The sequence below is a fragment of the Dendrobates tinctorius genome, unplaced genomic scaffold (assembly GCF_039654945.1).
Source record: "Dendrobates tinctorius isolate UK_male_01 unplaced genomic scaffold, ASM3965494v1 ptg000226l, whole genome shotgun sequence".
In the NCBI taxonomy this organism is placed as follows: domain Eukaryota; kingdom Metazoa; phylum Chordata; class Amphibia; order Anura; family Dendrobatidae; genus Dendrobates; species Dendrobates tinctorius.
Genome location: NW_027361893.1, coordinates 6,345,002 through 6,365,120, shown reverse-complemented (window position 1 = coordinate 6,365,120; position 20,119 = coordinate 6,345,002). Strand labels below are relative to the sequence as shown.

The 20,119-nt window shown below is 45.8% G+C and overlaps 1 protein-coding gene across 1 annotated transcript in view; it reads left to right on the top strand.

Moving 5' to 3' along the window:
• LOC141059246 (uncharacterized) overlaps positions 1-4,440 on the top strand; it is a 107,761-nt gene extending 103,321 nt beyond the window's left edge. Inside the window, 1 exon segment of the mRNA XM_073555553.1 lies at positions 3,308-4,440. Within this exon segment, the coding sequence (XP_073411654.1) occupies positions 3,308-4,425 (1,118 nt within the window). The 3' untranslated portion in view covers positions 4,426-4,440.
• The last annotated feature ends 15,679 nt before the right edge of the window (positions 4,441-20,119 follow it).

The window sequence follows — 20,119 nt, the reverse complement described above, 5'->3', positions numbered from 1 at the left end:
GAGATCCAGTTTTAGAGCTAAAAAAGCTAGGAGACACTATGTCTGATAAGGTGTTGGCTTTTTTAGCAACCACTCTGCAGCCGTTAGATAAAATGCTAGACAGAACCTCATCTTCAAACAGAATAGGTAAATGTTTCAAGAAGAGTGCTTTAATGGTGTTAAACTGAGAACTATATTGGATAGAGCAAACCATCTTATCTGGATTTTTATCATTATTATATACCTTTGGCAATAACAAATCATGTCTTTTTTTATTTTGTACAATTTTCTTTGCTCTATCAAGACACCAATTAGAGTAACCCCTCTTGCTCAGCTTGTTGCAGCATGACTCAATTTCTCCTTTCAGGGCATTGTCATCACTGCAATTTCTAGTGATTCTAGTGAGCTCCCCCACTGGTATAGATTTAATAGTGTGCCCGGGGTGGCTACTAGATGCATGTAAAATGGTGTTACCAGAAAGTGGCTTGCAGAATGTAGCAGTGCTGATGACAGCACCTGCAATACCTTTTAGTTTAAGATCCAGAAATGAAATTACATGTGGATCCGTCATAAATGTAAATTTGAGATTGAAATCATTAAAGTTGAAATATTCTATTAGTTCTGGTATGGCAGATACATCACCACTCCAAATAAGGAGTGTATCATCAATGAATCTGCCATACCAAAAAATACTAGACAAAAATGGATTATTGTCAGAATACAAAATTACCTCCTCCCAGTGCGACATAACAAGATTAGCCACCGATGGCGAATGTTTGCCGCCCATTGATACTCCTCTGCATTGTAGAAAAAAATCTCCATCAAAAAAGAAATAATTGTGAAGCATTAGGAAATAAATAACCTGCATGATATAATCACACAATTCATTAGTATAGTTACTATATTTATGCAGGTGAAATTCCAATGCTCTGATTGCAACATCTTGAGGAATAGAGGTGTAAAGAGCAGTAACGTCACAGCTAATCCACTGAAAATCACTATTCCAAACTACATTAGAAAATTGATGCAATATGGCTTTTGAGTCCCTCAGGAACCCCGGCACTCGTGTAACCAGAGGCTGTAGCAAAGAATCTACCCACTGGCTGAGGTGTTCCGTGAGAGACCCAATGCCTGAAACAATTGGGCGCATAGGGGGTGGTGATATATTTTTATGAACCTTAGGAAGCCCATAGATTGTAGGAATAGTTGGAGAATCAATTTTTAAAAAATCTACCTGAGCCTTTGTCAGAACACCCAATGCTGCCCCCTCTTCAATTAGTTTGAAAATTTTTCTTTGAAAATCCTTTGTAGGATCATGAGGCAATTTTCTATATGTAGAACTGTCACTCAGTAGAACATTCATTTGGTCTCTATATTGCGCAGTGTCCATGATCACAATCAAGCCGCCCTTGTCTGCACTTTTGACTGTTATTTCAGTAGTTTTCTTAATTTCATCAATAGCTTTTCGTTGTTTGTAGCTCAAGTTGTTATTTTGTTGTTGAATTTTGATTGAAGCATCCAATTTTCTAAGTTCACGCTCCATAACGCTCTGAAACTTATCCATGCATTCTGCTCTGGATTGGATAGGATAAAAACTCGGATTTTTTATGCATAAATTTTCTGCTTGAAAAACATCCTTAGACACAATGTTAGTAGAGTCTAGTTCATTCAAATTTTTCAATGCCATTTGCTCAGAAAAATTAAGACCATTGTATTCATTTTGTGCAGGGATTTTCATAGCAATAGAGTCAGATTCGTGTGCAAAAAAATGCTTTTTAACGGTTAGATTTCGTACAAATTTATTTATGTCCAAAAGTGTATTAAAAAGGTTGAAATGTTGATCTGGTGCAAAACTTAATCCCAATGTCAATACCTGAAGTTGTTCCGTTGTAAGATTGTAGCCAGAGATGTTTAAAATATTAGAAAAATCATTTTGAGAGGTTGAAGCTATTTTTTGTTGTTGCGGGTTGTCATCCGTGTATTTATTGCGGTGCTTCCGGCCCCCCCGCCTTTTGCGTTTTTTGAAAAATACCTTTTAGGTTTTCTATAGTAAGAATTGTTGTTACTCATGCCATTCATGCTGGTGTCACTCTGAATATCATTTGAGCTAATATCAGTGGATTCCACATCTGAGGAGCTAAAGGAAACCCGTCGTTCAGGTGTGTTAGAAAAAACATAGCTGCGTTTTAAAATTGACCTGGGAGTTTTTTGAGGTTTCTGCCATCTTCCCCATTCATAAACTTGATTCATCTGATAATCATCCAAGTCACGCTGGAACTTATTCCGCTTACGTTTTATAATAATTTCTTCCAACTTGGAGATAGATTTTTTTATGTTGGCAAGTTCTTCCTCAAACTTAGCATTATTATTCAACTCCAACTTTGACTTAATTTGGTCAATTTCAGTTTGAAAATCCTTTAGCTTGGTGGACTCATATTTCATGATTAATTGCATGAGCTGTATAGAGCAATTGCTGAAAATTAGATTCCATTCTTTGACAAAGTCTTGGGAGTACACAGTAGTTGGAACCTTTTTTATGCGTAAACCCCTTGGAATCATATTTTTATGGACATAGTTCTCAAGGGTTGTATAGTCCCACCATACTTTGGTTTCATTAATCATTGTTTTCTCTAACTTGCTAATATCTGTCACAAATGGATCAGATTCCAAGCAACCTGCAAATGTGGATCCATCTGAAATAAATAATTGAGCCGCTTTGCGCACTCTTTCTGGACTTGTATTCATTATGATTTATTCAAAAAATAGGACTTTAACACATACACAATGCCTTGTAGCTATTAATTATTATAGAGCATTCCTTAAAAATATAGCTATTGGTGTGCACGGCCAAAAAACTGTAAACATTCAAAAAGAGAAAAAAAAAAAGGCCAGCTCACCTGAAGGCATGTGTAGTGGATAGCCCGGACCACGTGCAGTCTTCACGCAGTAACCAAGGAAAAAGAAAAAAGGTCCAGCTTTGCAAATTCAAGTCCAATTTATTGTTAAAAACAAGTCCAAAACAGAGCAAAAAATGGTGTGTTCACATGAGTAACAAGTAGTAGATTACGCGTTTCGAACAATAGCTTGTTCTTTCTCAAAACTACTTCCCCTGGGTGTTACTGCAATATATACTCTTTACACCCAGTAAATTACAAACACATGGTGTGAAGGGAGAAAAGGTTTTCTATTAGACTGTGAACTGTCATTGTCTTGGTAATTAACGTTTTTACATAGCTTGCCATTTTTATGGACAGTTTAAGTAGAAATGTTCAAAAATATAAAACTCAAGTATATTTTATTACAAAATAATTGTTTTTTATCTTAATAGATGACTGTGTCAGGAGATCAAATATACATCTGACATCTTCAATTTTTAAATCTGATGATCTTGAGATCCTACAAGATACAACTGAAGTGATTGTGATTACTCCTGATATACCATCATCCATTCACAACAAAGATCTGTCATCTGATCCTATGAAACAGGTCCCATCTTCTGATTCATTACCGACTACTAAGGAAAATCAAAGTCACAAAAGAGGCATTAAAAAACAAACTGTTCCTAAAGCTAAGAAGTCATTTTCATGTGCAGAATGTGGGAAATATTTTAAATGGAAATCACATTTTGTTACTCACCAGAGAACTCACACAGGGGAGAAGCCTTTTTCCTGTTCAGAATGTGGGAAATGTTTTAACCGGAAATCAGTTCTTGATGACCACCAGAGAACTCATACAGGGGAGAAGCCTTTTTCCTGTTCAGAATGTGGGAAATGTTTTACACATAAATCAGATTTGGTTAATCACCAGAGAACCCACACAGGGGAGAAGCCTTTTGCATGTTCAGAATGTGGGAAATGTTTTAGCCAGAAAGCGCATCTTTATAGCCACCAGAGAACACACACAGGGGAGAAGCCTTTTTCATGTTCAGAATGTGGGAAATGTTTTAGATGGAAAACAACTTTTGAGAGCCACCAGAGAATGCACAGAGGGGAGAAGCCTTTTTCCTGTTCAGAATGTGGGAAGTGTTTTAACCTGAAAGGGCATCTTGTTAGACATCAGAGCAGTCACACAGGGGAGAAGCCTTTTTCCTGTTCAGAATGTTGGAAATGTTTTAACCGGAAAGAGTATCTTGATAGCCACGAGAGAGCCCACACAGGGGAGAAGCCTTTTTCCTGTTCAGAATGTGGGAAATGTTTTAAATGGAAAGATCAACTTGTAAGACATCAGAGCAGTCACACAGGGGAGAAGCCTGTTTACTGTTCAGAATGTGGGAAATGTTTTAACCAGAAAGAGCATCTTGTTAAACATCAGAGCAGTCACACATAGGAGAAGCCTTTTTCATTTTCTTAATGTGGGAAGTATTTTAATTGGAAATTAACTGTTAATAAACATCAGAGAAGTCACATAGGGGACAAGCCTTTTTTTATTGTCATAATGTTGGAATAGTTTTAACCAAAATTGGATCTTCTTAAATGGGTTACCTCTAGGGATGAGTGAGTATATTCGTTAGGATTCGGTACTCGGCGAGTAATTCGGTACATGCGGTACTCGAATCCTAGCGAGTAAATTTCACTACTTGCCTCTCAAAATTCGAATTTCCCGCCCGGCATGTGTCAGCCAATCACAGTAAAGCCACCTCCTTCTTTGTTGTGGCATTACTGTGATTGGCTGGCTGCGCAGCCTCATATGTGTTTGCTGGGGTCTGTGTGGGCTCTGCCGGGCTGATCAGGGTGTCTGTGCGGGCTCTGCCAGGCTGATCGGGGTGTCTGTGCGGGCTCTGCCGGGCTGATCGGGGGTCTGTGCTGCACAGACCCCCGATCAGCCTGGCAGAGCCCTCACAGAGCCCCAATCAGCCCGGCAGAGCCCGCACACATACAGTCCCACAGACCCCTTCACACATTCTCCGCCTGCACACATAGTCTCCGCCCATTACTCTCATTTCCCATACATACATTGGACTCGCTACTCGTTACGAGTACCCAAGTATTAGGAGCTACTCGTAACGAGTACAGCGAGTCCGAGTATTTCACTACTCGCTCATCCCTAGTTACCTCTTGTCATTCCTCATGTTTGCTGACAAAAGGATAAAACTTAAACTTTATTAATTCCAAATGTAAAACTATACCCATAATTCACCCCCTGAAGGTTAGTCAGAAGGTGACTAATAGATGAAACATATACTACACGTTTCAGTAAATAGGGTGAGATGACGTATACACACTCACTCTCCAAGCTTCTCATTTCTACAGGTTTTGTCGTCCTCCTCAAAGGCGACTCATCAGGAGACTATTTAATATTGACCTATATTCAAGCGAGACTAGACGAAGAAAACCCTAATATCATGTATCATGTTATCCGAAACAGTCAGAAAACTAGCCACATATTGGCAGACCCCAGACTTCAAACTATATACTTTCATTATAAGCCACTCCAGTGTCAGGAATAGAAAGTATGTGACAATACAGTATAATTATTGTTTCCTCCTATAGGGACTGCCCTAGTTTGGTATTGTAACAGCTGTCAATTAGTAGTGCAGACAAATTGTCCTAGACTAAACTCAGTTTTCAGACGGCCCAATATATACCACTCAGGGAACACTTACCTGCTCCAAAGATCATTAGCAGCTTCTAACTAATGGCCATGCTGCGGTCTGTCAGGGAATGAGTGCAATATCATTATAAAGACTAGGGATATGTGCAGCCATAATGTCTGGGAGATCTGTGCCATTACTTAGTATGAATATGGAAATGATCTCTGGAAGTTGTGTTCCCTGAGCGGTATATACTGTATTGTCACATACTGTCTATTCCTCACACTGGAGCTGCTTATAAACTTATGAAGTATATAGTTTGAAGTCTGGGGTCTCCCTATATGTGGCTAGTTTTCTGACTGTTTCGGATAACATGATACATGATTTTAGGGTTTTCTTCGTCTAGTCTCGCTTGAATGTAAGTCATTATTAAATAAAACTCCTGATGAGATATGTTTGGTGAGGACGACAAAACCCGTAGAAATGAGAGGCTTGGAGAGTGAGTGTGTATACATCACCTCACCCTATATACTGACATGTGGGGTATATGTTTTTTCTATTAGTCAGCTTCTGACTAACCTTCGGGGAGTGAATTATGGGTATAGTTTTACATTTGGAATTAAGAAAGTTTAGTTGTGAGTGAATCTTCTAATCTAGGGATTATATATATATATATATATATATATATATATATACACACATATAAAAAAAAAAATTCTCAGTGAACTAACTCCTCATACTTGCCCTCAATTACATAAAAACACTCATACTCCACTGGTGTTTGGGCTCCGCTTTAACGGTGCCGGGATTTGCTTTCCCGGGGCTTTTGTGAGTCCGTCACATCACATGAGCCCTGTGCTCAATCAGCGGCAGCTTCACTGTTCCCACCTTTGGACATATTGAACATCAACAGGAAGCCAGGACCGGAGCTGCTCTCTGACTGCCTCATGATGCTCGATTTGTCCAAAAGTGGGGACAATGTAATATAGTAACATAGTTAGCAAGGCCGAAAAAGACATTTATCCATCCAGTTCAGACTCCATTCCCTCAGAATAAATCCCCAGATCTACGTCCTTCTAAGGAACCTATTAACTGTAAGATACAATATTGTTACGCTCCAGGAAGACATCCAGGCTTCTCTTGAACCCCTTGATTGAGTTCACCATCACCACCTCCACAGGCAAGGAATTCCAGATTCTCACTCCCCTAACAGTAAAGAATCCTCTTCTATGTTGGTGGAAAAACCTTCTCTCCTCCAGACGCAGAGAATTTCCCCTTGTGACCGTCACCTTCCTTGATATAAACAGATCCTCGGAGAGATATTTATATTGTCCCCTTATATACTTACTACCTATTGAACCTGTTCTATGCCTGGGTGGAGAGCATTTTTATTGGTATATGGTCTCCCATCCTGGTATGTGCTGCCCCCCTCCCATCCTGGTATGCATGGCACCCCTCATCCCTATCTTGATATGCATCGTACCCCTCATCCCTATCCTATGCATGGGCCCCTCATCCCTATTCTGGTATGTATGGTCCCCTCACCCCCCCAATCCTGGCATGCATGGTACTCTCTCATCCCTATCCTGGTATGCATGGTACCCCTCACCCCCAATCCTGGTATGCATGGTCCCCTCACCCCCGCAATCCTGGTATGCATGGTTCTCTCACCCCCCTTATCCTGGTATACATGGTCCCCTCACCCCCCTTATCCTGGTATGTATGGTCCCCTCACCCCCAATCCTGATATGCATGGTCCTCTCACCTTCTATCCTGGAATGCATGGTCCTCTCACCCTCTATCCTGGAATGCATGGTTCCCTCACCCCCCCTATCCTGGTATGCATGGTCCTCTCATCCCCCCTATCCTGGTATGCATGGTCCTCTCATCCCCCCCTATCCTGGTATGCATGGTCCTCTCATCCCCCCTATCTTGGTATGTGTCATGTCCGCCATGTCTGTCATGTCCGCCATGTCTGTCATGCCGCAAGATGCCTGGAGCAGTGTGCACACGCGCCTTACCTCATGGCTGCACGCTGTTGCTGGGTAACCATCTGTCTCTGTCTGACTCTGCAATCCGCTGTGTTCCTGGAACCCCTGATCATGTGTCCTTTCCTATGTTCCAGCCCTGTTCTGAGTCTGCAATCCGCTGTATTCCTGCAACCCCTGATCATGTGACCTGCTCTATGGTTCTACCCAGGCTGTTCTAGCAAAGCTCTCTATGATCCTGGAAGATCTGAACCCAAAGTCCCTCCCCGGTCCTGACCCGGAAGTACTGGTGTTACATTATGGTGCTATATCAGACCGCCCCTCCCTATGGTCAGGGCCTGAGTATTGTGTTGCTTCCCTGCATGGCTGCTTGGTCTGCTGGGTCGCTCTCTGTATTCTGTGCCCCTGCACTCTGCCCTGTCGTGCATCTCTGCACACGCTTTGTGCTTGTACTCCGTTTCTTGTCCCATGCCTTGTCTTATATTTGTCCGTTGTGCCATGTTTCGTCCTTGTCCTGCTTGGACTTGTTGTCCTTCCGGTGTTCTCTGCCTTGCCTGTTTCTGCCATGTCTTGCCTTCACTATGCTCTGCCTTGTGTTCCCTCCTCTTCTCTGTCTTTGCCTGTTCTTCCTTGCTCTGACCTATGGTGCCCTGTTGTGCCTCCTGGCTCACGCACCATTCCTGCTGATGTATGGTGCTCTCTAGCACGTTCTCTGACTAGTCCCAAGGCTCTGCCTTGGCCTGGCTCTGGGCTTCGGCCTACGCTCCGCTGCTAGCTCTGTTCTCGCTCTGACCTGACTCTGTGTTTCTGCCTATGTTCCGCTCCGTGTTCCGTACTCTGCCTAGCTCTGCCTTGTTTCTTGTCTTGCCTTGAAATGTTGCTTCATGTGCCCTTTGCATGCGCCTGGCCTTCCTAGCCTCCTGTTTGTGCCTCAGCCGTGCCTGCCTGCTTGTGCCTCAGCCGTGCTCGTCGGTCAGTGACAGCTGTGTCGCCTTTGCTGGGTTCGCTGGAGTGTTGCCCGTCTGTCAGTGCCACAGCCCGATCAGCTAGCCAGTGCCCCAGCCGTGCTCTCTCTGTGCTTCCTTGCATCTCACGCTGTTTCTGCACTGTGCTTTACGTGCTCTCTAAAGCATGCGCAGGCCCTCGCCTGCTCCTTGGCATACCTCCCCGTGCTTCTATAAAAGTACACGCAGGTTTTGCCATGTAACCTGTCGTGCCCTATTGCATGCACAGGCCCTATCCTTTTCCCTGGCGTGTCAATCTACATGCGCAGGCCTCCGTCCTTGTACCTGTCCCTGGCGTGCCCTCTGCACGCACAAGCCTCAGTCCTTGTACCTGTCCCTGGCGTGCCCTCTGCATGCGCAGGCCTCCGTCCTTGTACCTGTCCCTGGCGTGCCCTCTGCACGCGCAGGCCTCCGTCCTTGTACCTGTCCCTGGCGTGTCCCTCTGCACGCCCAGGCCTCCGTCCTTGTACCTGTCCCTGGTGTGCCCTCTGCACGCGCAGGCCTCCGTCCTTGTACCTGTCCCTGGCGTGCCCTCTGCACGCGCAGACCTCCGTCCTTGTACCTGTCCCTGGCGTGCCCTCTGCACGTGCAGGCCTCCATCCTTGTATCTGTCCCTGGCGTGTCCCTCTGCACGTGCAGGCCTCCGTCCTTGTACCTGTCCCTGGCATGTCCCTCTGCACGCGCAGGCCTCCGTCCTTGTACCTGTCCCTGGCGTGCCCTCTGCACGCTCAGGCCTCCGTCCTTGTACCTGTCCCTGGCGTGCCCTCTGCACGCGCAGGCCTCCGTCCCTGTACCTGTCCCTGGTGTTCCCACTGCATGCACAGGCCTCCATCCTTGAACCTGACCCTGGCGTGTCTCCTAGCACGCACCCTGCATCGTATCCTAGTTTTCCGGATTCCCGAAGCCTGCCGACCGCTGCCAGAGGTCCAGAACCAGATGACTACATCCTGATGCCTGGATCCTGTCAGTCCTTGCCAGCCTTCCGGAGTCCGATGCCTTCGCACCTGCCTTGGACCCTGGCGTGTCTTCTTGCACACACCATGCCTTGGACTCTGGCGTGTCTCCTAGCACGCACCTTGTCTTGTACTCTAGCGTGTCCTAACACGCACCCTTCCTAAGAACTCTGGTGTGACCCCTAACACGTACCCTGCCCTGGATTCTGGTATGTTTTCTAGCACGTGTTATGTCTGGAACATTTGGCATGCCCTTGCACGCACCTTGCCTTGTTTCACTGTTTGTGCCCTGCACCTGATTCTCTGTTTATGCCTTGCACCTGATTAAAGTGTGAAACCACGTTTGTTGAAGAAACCCTGTAACTTCGCTTTATGTTTCATATACTGTTCGTCCTGTTGCCAGACACTCAATAGTGTCTCCCTGAGCCGGCCGTCTGGCCCAGCTGCCGTGGTGGCTCACCCCCTTGGTCTTGCCCCTGACACTCCCTGTACAGGGGGTGGGTTCTCACTAGGTCAGCTCGCCCTGGGTGGGTGCCATGGCCCAGAGGGTCCACTCAAAAGAAAAACGACTCAGCGTAAGCTGACGCTCGTCACAGTATGCATGGTCCTCTCATCCTCCCTATCCTGGTATGCATGCTACCGCTCACCCCCCTATCCTGATATGTATTATCATTAACTTTATTCCTCCCGGCAGCCTTGGTCTTCCAGTCATAGGGGTTGTGCATGGCATGGTTTCAGTCACCGCTCTGTGTATAGAAAATGGCACTGACTGACAGCCGCTTCAGCACCGTCTGCCATCCAGTAACTACCCTACTGGTGCCCCTATAAATAATAATGCTTCTAAAGTGCCCACTTAATATTTAACTGAGCCCACCTATGTACAGTAATAATGACCCCAGCATCACTGATGTGAGAAGGAGGTGGTGTGATGACCGGTTCGGCTTCTCCCAATTATCTTCTATTGAGAGAAGTCAAACTTATCTAGTCGACACGTGCAAATAGCAAACGTGGTCGCATGACCGCCTGATCGCACCAGCGGTTTTAGGGTCTCATGACGGCAGGCGCACCCCATCATAATTTGGCCGTCTGTAGTCTCAGAATGACTGCAAATAATTATCCTGAGACGTTAATAACTTTATAATAATAAATCAATTATTAAATTATTAAATAGAATGCAGCTCATGGTTACTGTATTGTTCTACTTGTTAGGGGGCAGACAGACGGACATATTTCTCGTGCAAGGATCATATTACAATCCTCGGACTGATCGTCATCTCTCCTGACCTGAGTGAACAGCTGCATAGTAATATACCACACTGTCACACATGTCAGGAGCGGTACCGGCCAGTCCGAGGATTGCGGTGCGATCATCGCATGAGTTATACGGCCGTCTGCCTGCGCCCCTATGCTAAGGCCAGGGTCACACTTGCGAGAAACTTGCACGAGTCTCGCACCTCAATACTCAGCACTGCTGCCGGCACTCGGGATCGGAGTGTGCGGCTGCATGTATTTCTATGCAGCCGCACATGCCGGTCCGAGTGCCGGCGGTAGTGCCTGGTGTTGATGCGTGAGTTTCTCGCATCACACTGGCAAGTGTGAAACTGGCCTTATACTTATCCTGGTTATACTAATACTTAGCTATTAACCCATTATTAATGTATTAATTCTATTAACCTGTATGGTTATGCTTGTCATACTAATACATATAAAAGACCCAGCTCGCAAGTATAAAAAGCCCCCTACCTCCCTATCTCCAGCCCCCCAAGACATCAACTGTTACATCTGATCGGAGTGCATATAATTTCATATCAAAGCAGTATAATAATCAGCCCCCTAGTGCCCTGTCCCCCCTCCACCACAACACCCCCATCCTCTCACAATCACCCCCCAGTGCCCTATCCCCTCTCCACCACCCCAACACCCACAATACTCCCATCCTCTCACATTCACCCTCCAGCACCTTGTCTCCTCTCCCCATAATACCCCCATGCTCACATTCACTCCCCAGTGTCCTAGCCACCACAATAACCTCATCCTCTTACATCAACTCCCAGTGACCTAACCCCCACAATACCCCTTCCTCTCACAATGCCCCACAGTACCCTAGCCCCCACAATACCCCCATCCCCTAACGTTAACCCCCAGTGCCCTGTCCCCCACAATATCCCCATCCTCTCACATTCAACCCCAGTGCCCTGTCTCCTTTCCCCATAATACCCCATCCTCTTATATTCACCCCAATGACCAAGCCCCCACAATACCCCCATCCTCTCACATTAACCCTCCAGTGCCTGTCCCCCTCTTCAGCCCCCATAATACCCCCATCCTCTCACATTCACCCCCAATGTCCTGTCTACCCTCCCCCACAATACCTCCATCCTCTCACATTAACCCCCCAGTGCTCTGTCCCCAACTACAGCCCAAATAATACCGCCATCCTCTCACATTAACCCCCAGTGCCCTAGCCCCCACAATACCCCCATCCTCTCACATTACTCCCCAGTGCCTGTCCCCCTCTTCAGCCCCCATAATGCCCCATCCTCTCACATTCACCCCCAATGTCCTGTCTCCTCTCCCCCATAATACCCCCATCCTCTCACATTAACCCCCATTGCCCTAGCCCCCACAATACCTCCATCCTCTCACATTAACCCCCCAGTGCTCTGTCCCCCACTACAGCCCAAACAATACCCCCATTCTCTCACATTAACCCCCCAGTGCCCTAGTCCCCACAACACCCCATGCTCTCACATTAACCCCCGAGTGCTCTGTCCCCCACTTCAGCCCCCACAATACCCCATCTTCTCACATTCACCCCCCAGTGCCCCAGCCTCCACAACACCTCCCATCCTCTCACATTCAACCCACAGTGACCATGACATGCCGAAATGAATCTAATCAATTCCATCCCCACTTACTGATGTTTTCAGGCACAGTGAGGCAGGACCAGGAAGTGGTCGGATCAACAAAGAAGAAAAACCTTTCACGCGCAGAGGCTTCCTGTCCGTGATAAACAGCCTATACGGTCCTCTAGGATTTGTAACCCCTGTAACTATCCAAGGTAAAATGATGTTGACTTCACCCAAGAGATGTCTGAATAGGATGATCCGCTTCCCATAGAGAAAAGAAATTTGTGGGTAAGATGGAAGAAATCTTTGGAGGCCTTGTCAAATCTTTATGTGGCACGACCATACACTTCCATACCATCAACAGAAGTCAATATGCAAAGACTCTGTATCTTCTGCGATACCTCAACCAAAGCGATTGCAGCAGTTGCATATCTGAAAACTACTGACATTAAAGTACAATGCAATGTAAGGCTTGTTATGAGCCGGGCAAAACTAGCGCCAGTCCAGAAGCACACAATACCCAGACTGGAACTCTGTGCAACTGTGCTAGCAGTAGTGTTAGCTGAACTTATCTTGACAGAAATGGACATGGAAATCAAGGACGTTGAATTCTACTTGGACAGCAAGGTAGTGCTTGGGTACATTTGCAGCAAAACTCGACGCTTTTATGTTTACGTCAGCAATCGGGTGATAAGGATCAGGAGGTCCACTTGCCCTAAACAGTGGTGCTATGTGTCCACACACCACAATCCTGTGGCTCACGCTACTAGATCTCTTGAATCAAGACACTTTAAGGACACAATCTGGTTTACGGGCCCTGAATTCTTATACCGTTCAATGCCTTACAGTGACAAATCAGACATCTTTGAACTGGTAGACGCAGATGAAGAAATCCACCCTCAGGTATCCGTACTTCGTACGATGACTTCAGACAATTACCTCAAATCCCACTATTTCAGCAGGTTTTTAACCTGGAACTCACTTGTTTGTGCCATTGCTTGCTTAATTCATGTGGCTCAGTCCTACAGATCAACATCACCCACCAGTCAGAAACCTTGTAAAGGATGGCACCACTGCAAGCACGCCTTTACTGCTCCACACCTGGAAAATGCCAAGAACATGATCATTCAAACCATACAACGTGAGTGTTACGCCAAAGAAATAGACAACTTCAGCAAGGACCAACCCATTTCTGGCGACAGTGTCTTTAAAAAGCTTGATCCAACCATTCTCACTCCCGCCATGTTACTTACTCAGAAAACCAATGCTCCCAGCGCTCCACTGGGAGAATTCAGCAACAAGGACCTCTACAGATGTCAATGGAGACAACGTCAAAGTCTCTCCAATACTTTCTGGGACAGATGGAGAAAGCAATACCTCTCCACCTTACAGAATAGGAAGAAGTGGCAAATCGACAAGCCGAACATCAAACCCAGTGATATTGTGCTCATGAAGGACAGTCCGGCACATCGAAATGAGTGGCCTCTGGGCCTCATCAACAAGGTATTCCCAAGCAAAGATGAGAAGGTGCGCAAGGTCGAGTTCGAAGTGTGGAAGGCTGGGGAGAGTAAACTATTCCTCAGACCAGTTGCTAATTCTATTGCTTTTGCCTAAAGAGCCTGTAAGTGGTGATAGGGAAACCATGATTCTGTGGGGTCCCTTCATATACTTGTAGGGTCTCACACTCCATACTTATATCATATTAGCTGACAAAGAAGAAATCATCTCGCACCTGATCCTGTTATTCTGTGCTCTCACTTATGATTCATGTATCAGTAGTTCCACGTAGCCCTAATGAGTACAAAAGTCCTAGAAATAGATAGATAAAGGGGCTATGAACACTTAGTAAGACAGGTTAATGAGGCTAATGAGGGTAATATTAGAGTATTGTATAACAACCAACTTGCATTAACCTTTTTCTGGAAATTCCCGAATGTATCTAATAATTAACGGCCGAATGCAATCTGATTGGTTAACGAATATGATTGGTTAAAACCAATTATGCTTACTTTTGAATAATCAATTGTCCAATGGAATACGATGATGTAATGTAACCTCCTACTCAAATGAGCATATAAGCTTGACCTAATTAAAGTTGGCCAGGCGTAGCGTGGCATCTTGCAGATACATAACCTGTCTCTGTGTCGATCTGTCACCGTGCCCGGGCAACACGCTATCAATCTGGCTACCATCCGGTATATCTAAAGATCTCCCATTGAGAGATAAAGATCAAAACCCTTCATCTGGCGTCCCTGGGTGGACTGGTCGTAACCAGAAGACACCCAGTATCCGAGATCCGGCAACCGCAGGCTGAGGCCTAGAGGACACAGACCAAAATCACCGGTGAAGGTAAGAGCCATTGTTTCTTACAATTCTCTGTGTCTCCTCTTGCCGCATTCTCTGCAGCCGGGCCCCGGGTACAAGTATAGCCGTCTTCTTATATGACCAGTTGTTTAGCAAAGAACCGTAGAATATCCTTGTGATACATTAAGGGTATACCGGATTGGAGGTGTGTATGTGTATGCATATGTGGACAATGAGACTCCCTGAATGAGTTGAATGACTGTATGCATGAAATGAGGATTGTGACACACAATCCTGAATGTATAAGGGAGTCCGTTAGGTATGCTAATTGGGTACCTTGGTACCAGAAATAGAGTGGAGGAACACTAGGAAGTCAAAACACATAGTCACACCTGAGTGAATGAGATAAGCTGAAACCAATATATTTTGCTATTGTTGCGGAGCTACGCAGAAAGACTGGATTACACGTAGTCGGGCTTGTCCTGTCCGTGTTTTCTGGTGGCCTATGGTTTTGCAACAACTTAGCTAATATCTTGGGGAAGCTGCAACTGTGTGGGTTATGCATGATTGCACCCTCCATGATATAGGGCTGTTCAATTTCTGCCTTGCTTCATATGGGATTAGAAGATTATGAGAAGATTTGGGTTATATTAGCCTGCCTATGGTTAGTTGGATTTGCTCTCTGGTTGATATATAGAGTTGCTGAATACGCTAGGACTAACTACAGAGAGGTGCCATCTCATACTGAGCACGTAGAGATTTAGTGGGATTAAATGACCGGGTGGGTCACGTTGGCCAGACCACTAAAATAGTTATACTTCTTATCAGGATTCCTATGGGTCTGATGCCTAGCAACTGACGTCACGTCAGTTTAGGACCTGCAAGTTCAGACACTGAGCAGGAACCCCTTATAACAACGGCTCGCAGCCTATGCATCGAATTAGCGAAGTGCAGTCGGCATAGGTCAAGTATATTGCTAGCAAAGTGATAAAGAAGTAGAATAGTTGAGAAGTGGGCACAAAATAATAGCGCGTATTAAAGAAAATAGTGAGTAACAACCAGAGAAAGAGGCAGACAGAGAGATTAGGCAAAATGGGAAATGCAGAAAGTTCAGAGCATCAGGAGGGTTGCAAGGCGTGTGAGATAGTTGAGAAAAGAAAAGGAAAGTTTGCTGTAAAAGACGCAAGGAAGTTGTTAAAAGGTTTAGGAATGAAGAACGATCCACTGGATTGCTCTCTCTGGGAGTCTGCTTTAGCAGGTAGCAGGGGATGGATTGCTGACAATAATTTAATAAAACAAGCAGAGGCTTGGGCAGAGGCAGCAAAAGAAATGAAGAGAGAAGGTTGTTGGGTTAAGGTAGAAACCCCGAAAGGAGTGAGGTATGCAAGGAAAATAAAAACGCCTCCACCTTATCAGGCCCATCCTATGACAGGACCAGAAGGATGGACTTGCGTGTGTGGACAGCAGAACCCTGACTGGCGTGAACAATGTTCTGCCTGCGGGAGGCCAAAACTCCATAAGAGCACAGGGATATACCCAGTCCTACAGTCTGTATCAGGTCCCTGGGTATAATAATAATAACACGGTAATAAAACCGGAGGACAGTTTGTTAATTACAATGGAAGAGGGGGACTATCAAACCATGGACGCGACTGGTATCACAGCAGTTGCAACATCTACCCCCGCAAGACCGACTATACAGACAACTACTGTGTCTCATTACAGACCATGGAGTCCAAAGAACCAAATGATGCTAGTTAAAGACGCCCCAGACCCATTTGACTTACCAATGGTCTTTTATAGATGGATGGTAGGATTAAACAACACCTACACCTGCACATGGCTGGACTTAGAGTCCCTCCTGAGGGGGAAAATTGGGGATGCACGAATGGAGTCAGTATTAGAGGATATAAACAGAGCTGGAAGATCATACAGTGCAGAACATAGACTGGGAACACAGTACGTAAGGACTATAGAGTCAGGAATGCATTTCCTGAAAGGTCTGCACGCATGGTGTCGAGGGAAGGTGGGGGAATCCACTATCTCCCTTTTGGATGTGGTACAGGGTCCTAAGGAGACAGTAGACCAATTCTGGGGGAACTTGAAGCTGAGATATGCAGATCTGGGCTATGACAGCATGGGAGAAGCAGGAAAGAAACTTTTCCATGGAGCTTTTATGGCAGGGCTTAGGTCACAGCTCAGACAGAGGGTGCAGGCAGCTAAGCCCGACTGGAGGACATGCCTCATAGAAGACTTAGTGCGTGTGGCAAAAGGTGTTGAGTTAGACCAGAGAATGAAGCCGGTACAGATACAGTATGCATCTAATGACACCCAGACAGGTCAGAAAGCTACCACAGGCAGAAATCACCGCAGACAGATTGAATGTTATAATTGCGGTAAGATGGGCCACATTAGCCGACAATGCAGATCAGCCAGGAAAGAGAATCAGGCCAGGACGGACGTCCCGACCCAAGACCCACAATAGGAAATAGGCAACCCCGTAGACATCTACCCCCTTAGGACACCATCGTGCAAAAACGGGTCCACAAGGGGTAATCTCAGCATCTCTTCCAGATGGTAAGAAAATCCCATTCCTGGTGGATATGGGGGCAGCCAAAACTGTTATTTGCCAGGAACATGTTAAACCATCTGACATATCCAATGAAACTATTTACACTCAAGGGTTTGAGGGACTGATACAGGAATGTAAAATGACAAAACCATTGCCCCTTCGACTGGCTGACCACATATGCCTAACTAAGCTGCTAGTTAGTGACAAAACACCTGTAAACTTACTCGGTTCTGATGTACTGCAAGCGATTCAGGCCCACATTTTGTACGGATCCGACGGAACTGTGAAGTTAATGGCAGGAGTCTCTGAAAGTGCCCTGTGCAAAGTTCTAGCCTGCATGTATTTTTCTGACTCCCCCGCCCTTTCAGAAGAAGATAAGGAGTTAGCGCAGATCCCAGACTCACTATGGTCAAAGTCTAAAACTGATATCGGACACATGCCAGTCTCTCCTGTAATGATTAACCTGAAATCAGGAGAGAAACCACCGCAATTAAAGCAGTATCCACTAAGTGTCGCTCAAGAGGAGGCGATAAGCAAAAATATTGCAGATCTAATTGCTTCTGGGGCTCTAAAGCCTACAAAATCTATAGCCAACACCCCCTTGTTTCCAGTGAAAAAGAAAGGCAGGAAAGGGGAGCCAGTTACTTACAGGATGGTTCATGATCTCAGAGCCATAAATGCTGTCACAGAATTACTGACACCAGTAGTTCCAAATCCGCACACGATCTTGGCACAGATCCCTTCAACAGCTGCCTACTTCAGTTGTATTGACCTGGCAAATGCTTTCTTTTCTGTTCCTCTGCACCCAGACTGTCAGTATTTGTTCGCATTTACGTTCAGGGGTCTACAGTATACCTGGTTGGTTTTACCGCAGGGAGCCCAAAACTCTCCAACCTTGTATACTGCTGCTTTGCAATTCATTTTGCAGGACTGGGACACCAAACATGCTGAGGTTGTTCTACTTCAGTATGTTGATGACCTACTCCTTTGTGCCCCAAACAGAGATGTATGCTGCAAAGCTACAATCTCATTGCTTCTGCATCTTGCTGTCAAAGGGTGTAAGGCATCCAGAGAAAAGTTACAGTTTTGTAAGCCAAAAGTTGTGTTTCTCGGACATTGCATATCACAGGGTGCACGCCATCTGACAGAGGACAGGAAAAAGGCGATTGAGGTGTTAAAACCACCTACAGGGGTTCAACATCTACGTACCTTCCTGGGGCTGGCATGATATTGTAGGCCTTGGATTCGCTCTGCATCCATTCTCATGCAGCCACTCTATGATTGTCTGCCCTCTCAACCTTTCAAACTTGATCAGGAAGCACTAGACAGTTTCTACTCACTCAAACTAGCAATCGTCTCAGCCCCAGCTCTAGGCACCCCAGATTATGCTAAACTTTTCCTCCTGTACTGCACAGAAATGCAAGGACATGCTACAGGGGTCCTAGCCCAAAAACATGGTCAGCAGAACAGGCCTGTGGCATACTACTCTGCCTGCCTGGACCCGGTAGCGAGAGGAGCACCATCTTGTGTCCGAGCAGTAACAGCTGTCACACTCCTTCTTGACAAAGCATCAGAGATCATACTGGACTACTCTGTCACCATCTACACTCCACATGACTTACACAGCATTCTTAACCAAGTTCAACCCAAGCACATTTCTGTAGCCAGACACCTGAGACTGCAGTGTGCACTTCTCATGCCTCCCAATGTCACTCTGAAACGATGTACAACTTTGAATCCAGCCACTCTCATTCCCATTAATGTGGAGGATTCAAAAGGGGGGGAGAAGGACAGGGTAAACCAGTTTTTGCAGAATTTGACTGAAGAAGAGCTTTTTGATGTATATCATGAGCATGATTGTATGGCCCTTATGGCCCAAGAGACAGCAGGTTTTTCACATGTTTCTGATGTACCCCTTGCTAATCCAGATGTTGAGCTTTTCATAGATGGATCTCGAAGCATCGGTGATGACGGACGGTTCTACACTGGTTATGCAGTGGTAACACAGCATGAGGTAGTAAAAGCAGAACCACTCCCTCCTCATATGTCTGCACAAGAGGCGGAGTTGACGGCACTCATTGAAGCGCTTAAAGGGGCTGACGGTAGACGCTACAACATTTACAACATTTACACAGATTCAAGGTATGCTTTCGGGGTGGCCCATGACTACGGTCCTATATGGAAGGCAAGAGACTTTCTTACATCAACAGGCACTCCTGTTAAACATGGGCACCTCATCAAACAACTGATGGAAGCGTTGCTGCTGCCTAAAGAGGTTGCCATAATTAAGCTAAAGGCACACACAAAGCTTAATACCACCGAAGCAAGAGGAAACGACAAAGCGGATCGAGCTGCCAAGGAAGCAGCCAGAAGACCCAGACACAAGGAGACCCCTGAGGCACCTCCACTGGTTATGGTAAGCACTGAGTGTAACCACTTCGACTTGAGTATCTTGCAGGCTCTTACTCGGCAGACAACCGGGGAAGAGAAAAAGGCTTGGTCGAAAGCTGGAGCACGTGACCATGAAGGTTTGTGGATGGTGGGACAGCGGGTGTGTCTGCCAAGATCCTTGTATCCCGTCATGGCTCAAGCAGCCCATGGACCGAAGCACCTTTCTAAAAATGCTATGTGTTCTTTGGTGGATAAGCAATGGATCGCTCCAGGTTTTACAACAGTAGCTACTAGGTTCACACAGGCATGTCTGACATGCGCACAACACAACCCAGGAGGTGTAGTGAAAGTACCACAGAAACACATACCTAAGCCCCTCTACCCGTTTCAACGACTGCAGATTGACTTCATACAGTTACCCCCAGTAGCAACGTATGAATATGTACTCGTGTGTGTTGACCTCTTCTCAGGGTGGCCAGAAGCATTCCCGATGCCGAAAGCCACTGCAAGGGCTACTGCAAAGAAGCTGATGTCAGAAGTTTTCTGTAG